The 4,841-nt window shown below is 36.4% G+C and overlaps 1 protein-coding gene across 1 annotated transcript; it reads left to right on the forward strand.

Moving 5' to 3' along the window:
* The first annotated feature begins 1,858 nt into the window (after positions 1–1,858).
* LOC106307110 (ATP-dependent Clp protease proteolytic subunit 4, chloroplastic) lies at positions 1,859–3,453 on the forward strand. Its single transcript, XM_013743981.1, has 3 exons — positions 1,859–2,319; positions 2,597–3,105; positions 3,277–3,453. Exons 1-2 carry the CDS (start codon positions 1,928–1,930, stop codon positions 3,078–3,080), a joined length of 876 nt encoding a protein of 291 aa, XP_013599435.1. The 5' UTR covers positions 1,859–1,927; the 3' UTR covers positions 3,081–3,105; positions 3,277–3,453.
* Positions 3,454–4,841: the final 1,388 nt, after the last annotated feature.

Genomic DNA, 4,841 nt, shown 5'->3' on the forward strand with positions numbered 1-4,841 from the left:
CCCCACTATACTACAACATTTGCAATAGGCAAAAACCCTATTACCATTCGATTTAATTCATTTGGTTTTCCAATTCTGTTTTGATTTCAAATCATACATTTAATTCCATATGAAATTCTTTATACTATGATTCATTATCATATTACCTATTTAAGGTCGTAGGTGGAGTCCTCATCTTTTCCACGCTATATATGGTTATGGTTACTTGGGCATCGTATAGAGAGAACAACAACAAACAACAGTTTTAGCCTTTTAGGAAATGTGATTGCTTCTTTTACTGATGAGAGAATTTCAGAACTTTTGATCTACAGAGATGAGGCTGATGGTAAAGGAGTGTCGTTTTGAGTGTCAGGCACAAACTATACCACAGACAGGCACAAACTATACCACAGACAGTTTTCTTAGTTAAGCTCTGTTCGCCCATCTCATAATTGGCTGCTTCCTTGATTTTTTCGTTCAACTGAAGCAGTTGCAAATTAGCAAATAGAGTTGACATGTAAGTTTTGAAATAACCAAAATAAGATCATGGCTATTCCTGTCAAGAATTAACAACTCAATGGTAGTTGATACCAAAATTTAATAAACTATGTTTATTTTAATTTTCTTAATAATTTTGAAGATTTGGGTAAAAAATATTTGTAAGTTGAATTTTTTTTTTAAAAAACTATTTTTTATTTTCTAAATAATTTTATTTTAAAAGTCATCATTAAACTTTAGTTGGATTTATTCCAAATTAAAATGATAATACATCACCATTTTTTGAAACACCGAGTAATACATCACCTTTTTTGAAACACCGATAATACACCACCCCATTTCCAATGATTTTAAACCAGATCCTAACACTGAACCGAACAATTTCCCGAATCACAGAGTTATTGGGTAGACCGCGGACGAACCACATATTAATGAATTTATTTATTCTGTTATGTAATAATGTATTAGCTACTGAAAATATAAGAAATATTTTATGTCTTAAAAATATATAGAAGAATAGTTAAATTTATTTTTCATATTTCTATTTTTATTTCACATACAAATTCATATGTATTTGAATGTCTAATGTGAATAATAAATTAAAAAAATTTAATCCAGATAAACTAAAAGTAAAATATCAAATTTTAATAGATTTTCGATGACAAAATACACTAATACCAAATCAAATCAACTAGTTCTGGTTCTCTATATCATAGTTCATTTTATTTTTTCATGTGGCATAATGTGATCTTCATCAAAATCTAAAAATCACAAATAAAAATTAAAACTACCAAAGCTATGTCGTAAGTAAGATTCACGATAAAAAAAAAAAGTCAAAGGACATACAAACTCCACAACAGAGGAAAACATAGTAAAAATTAAAAACATAACTTATTATTTAGAGTACAAAACAAATTTTTATAACATAATTCAAAGATCTAAGAAATAAATAAGTAAAAGTTATCTATCGGCCCAACCAGTAGTTCAACCGATAGTCAGATTGCTGATTTCAACTGTTTTTGCGGGTTTTATCAGATTTTTAAATAAAAGGTTTTAAAAAAAAAATCCAAAACCCCGGATCATCGGATTTACCGGTTTGATCGCGGATCATAGATATTCATATTTTTAGGGTAAACATAGAATAATTTGCCTACCCCCTGACTGAAACCTTACGAACTTTGATTGGAACAACACTGAATGATTTTGTCTCATGACATTCCTCAAACTCGAACCTTTTTTTCCTTCAGCCAAACTGCAATACTAAGCGCATACAAAATGGTTCGGAGCCCGATACACCGTGGTTTGGGTTAAACAAACCAATATACAAATAACCCGACCCAGAAGTATACCGGGTCCATAAGTCGGGTGTCTCTTTCCTCCTCCTCCAGAGTTTTATCAAATCCACTTTCCCCAATTCTTCTCCCAAAACTCTCTTCTTCTCGCTTCAGCCATGGCAACCCTATCTCTCTCATCCTCTCTCAAACCTTCCCTCGTTTCGTCAAGACTCAGCTCATCTTCCTCCGCCTCTTACTCTTCTTTCCCGAAACCCAGCAACCTCTCCCTCAAACCCGCCAAGCTCATTTCACCTCCCTTGAGAACTTCCCCGTCGCCACTGAGATTCGCGAACGCTTCAATCGAGATGTCGCAGACACAGGAGTCAGCTATTCGCGGCGCCGAATCCGACGTCATGGGTCTTCTCCTTAGGGAACGAATCGTCTTTCTCGGTAGCAGTATCGACGATTTCGTCGCCGACGCCATAATGAGCCAGTTGCTGCTCTTAGATGCTAAAGATCCTAAGAAAGACATCAAACTCTTCATCAATTCCTCCGGTGGTTCCCTCAGGTTAATTCTCGATCTGGGTTTCTGCCGTAGTCGGAAAAGTTTCAGTCTTTAACTTCTTAACTCTGCCCTCGCAAGTTAGGTCAGATCATTAGGGTTTTACTTGGCATTGCTAAAGTAATTCAATTTTGTGAATTGTAGTGTCTCCGAAGTATAAATTAACCATCGTTAATGAAAGTTCAAACCTTTTCTGTGACTTCAAGTGATATCAGTTTTGTTGTTTACTAGTGTTTGATTGCGTTGAGTTATCTAACTTTATGTCCCTTTGTTATCTGTTTAGTGCAACGATGGCTATATACGATGTGGTTCAACTTGTGAGAGCTGACGTTTCCACAATTGCTCTCGGCATTGCTGCATCAACAGCTTCCATCATTCTCGGTGCGGGAACTAAAGGCAAGCGCTTTGCTATGCCCAACACGAGGATAATGATTCATCAGCCCCTTGGAGGTGCGAGCGGTCAAGCTATAGATGTTGAGATCCAAGCTAAAGAAGTTATGCACAACAAGAACAATGTCACCAGCATCATCGCGGGATGTACTAGCCGTTCGTTTGAGCAGGTCCTGAAAGATATTGATAGGGACCGGTACATGTCTCCGATTGAAGCGGTTGAGTATGGTTTGATCGATGGGGTTATTGATGGAGACAGTATCATTCCTCTGGAGCCTGTTCCTGATAGGGTGAAACCGAGGGTGAACTATGAGGAGATTAGCAAAGATCCGATGAAGTTCTTGACTCCTGAGATACCTGATGATGAGATTTACTGAAAAGCCAAGCCTCGTCCAGAACCAGGTGAACTGACCATATGAGAGACTATAGCTAGTTTCTGGTTATTGTTTAGCCATTGATTTTTCATCTTTTTACTACTTTAGCAGTGAAGTTTCATATAATATGCTTGAATCTTCGTTTGTTGTCTATTGAAGTGTAATCCAATGTTTCTTCATCGTTTTATTGTATTTCCAGGGATCTTCCAATGCGAATGAGAGTCGTAAGTTTAGATAATTGCGGCCAGGTTTACGAAATGGAAGTTGCCTCTGTATCTCATATTTTTGCTTATTCAGAAAGATATTTGTTCTTAAAGACTCTGTTGTAAGCATAACGACTTAAAGAAGCTGTAGTTGTTCATTTCATTTATCTTAATCTACGCCCTCCCTGGAAGCTTATAGTGATGAACCCCGTGTTAAAGCAACAGTTGTGTAAACTAAAAAGCTGAACTATTCTACTAGAGACAATAAATTAACTAACTACGAACAGAGGATGCAAATTCTCACACAATAAACCTAGAGAGTTCCAGTGACGAGTCTGTTTCATCTAACTCCGGATTGAAACGTCAGGAAGCAGAGAGACCTCATCATTGGACGTGTTACGCAGAGAATTGGGATTACTTGCAGCAAACTAAACCAAACCAAACCAAATGGTTCAATTTAGAAATCAATACAGTAGCGATTCAAGACCTCTTGGCGGTAGTATTTACTTTGACACGTATGGGAGCAATGGTCATGTATTTGCCAACTGTCCAAGCTTTATGAGTGAGCCATGCATGAGGAGGCATGTCAGGGCAACATGTTAGCAGCTAGTGAAAGACTTGAGTAACTATTTCACATCATCATCATCTTTCTACCTTTGGATATTCAGGTGAGAGGCAGTTTTTACCGGTTTAAGTTTACTTCTCTAGATGTTTCAGTCGCATTTTTGTGCCCTTTAGTTGTTTTTTCTTGGTTCTTTACAGAAGATGTTGGTGCTTTGTATAAATCTAAGGTAAAGTTCTGTGATAAAAATTAAGATGCAAATAAAGTCAAATTTAGGTGCATAAGAAGGCTACTGGGAAATCATTCACATTTTATTTCGAACATTTGACGCAGGGCTGTCCCTGCCATAAGGCCAGTGAATCTGGAGCTTTAGGCCACAAAATAGTTTACAATTTGAGGCCACATTTTTTAAAAATGATTATAGTTAGGTTAAAACATTAATTTTTTATCTTTTGGTTCGGTTGGAGTCTTGCATATTCAAAGTTAAATATGTATGTAAAAAAAAAGTTAAATATGTTGGACTTGTAACGTTTCCACTATTTTTCTATTTTGACATGTGTGTTTCTCTTCTAATTTGAGTAACTCACTACAAGAAAACATATTTTTTACTAGGGCAGTATTCGTTGTAAATTCATCGTAAACGGGGTGTTACGACGAATTAACGTCGAAATACGTTTCGTTGTTAAACGTCCGTCGTAACGGAGGTTTCGTCGTAAACGACTCGTTACGTTTACGACGAAATATATTCCTCGTAAAGCGCAGGGAAAGGATTCGTCGTAAACGCCACGTAAGTCTTCGTCGTAAAGCCCACGTAGTTATTTCGATGTAAAGCACACGTAAATACTTTCGTTGTAAATCACTCGTAAACATTTCGATGTAAAACCCTCGTAAATATTTCGATGTTAATCACTCGTAAACATTCGATGTAAACTCCATGTAATGTTTACGAGGAGTTTACATCGTTTCTTATTATATTATTATTAATTAGTATATAATAGA

The sequence above is a fragment of the Brassica oleracea genome, chromosome C7, assembly GCF_000695525.1.
Source record: "Brassica oleracea var. oleracea cultivar TO1000 chromosome C7, BOL, whole genome shotgun sequence".
In the NCBI taxonomy this organism is placed as follows: domain Eukaryota; kingdom Viridiplantae; phylum Streptophyta; class Magnoliopsida; order Brassicales; family Brassicaceae; genus Brassica; species Brassica oleracea.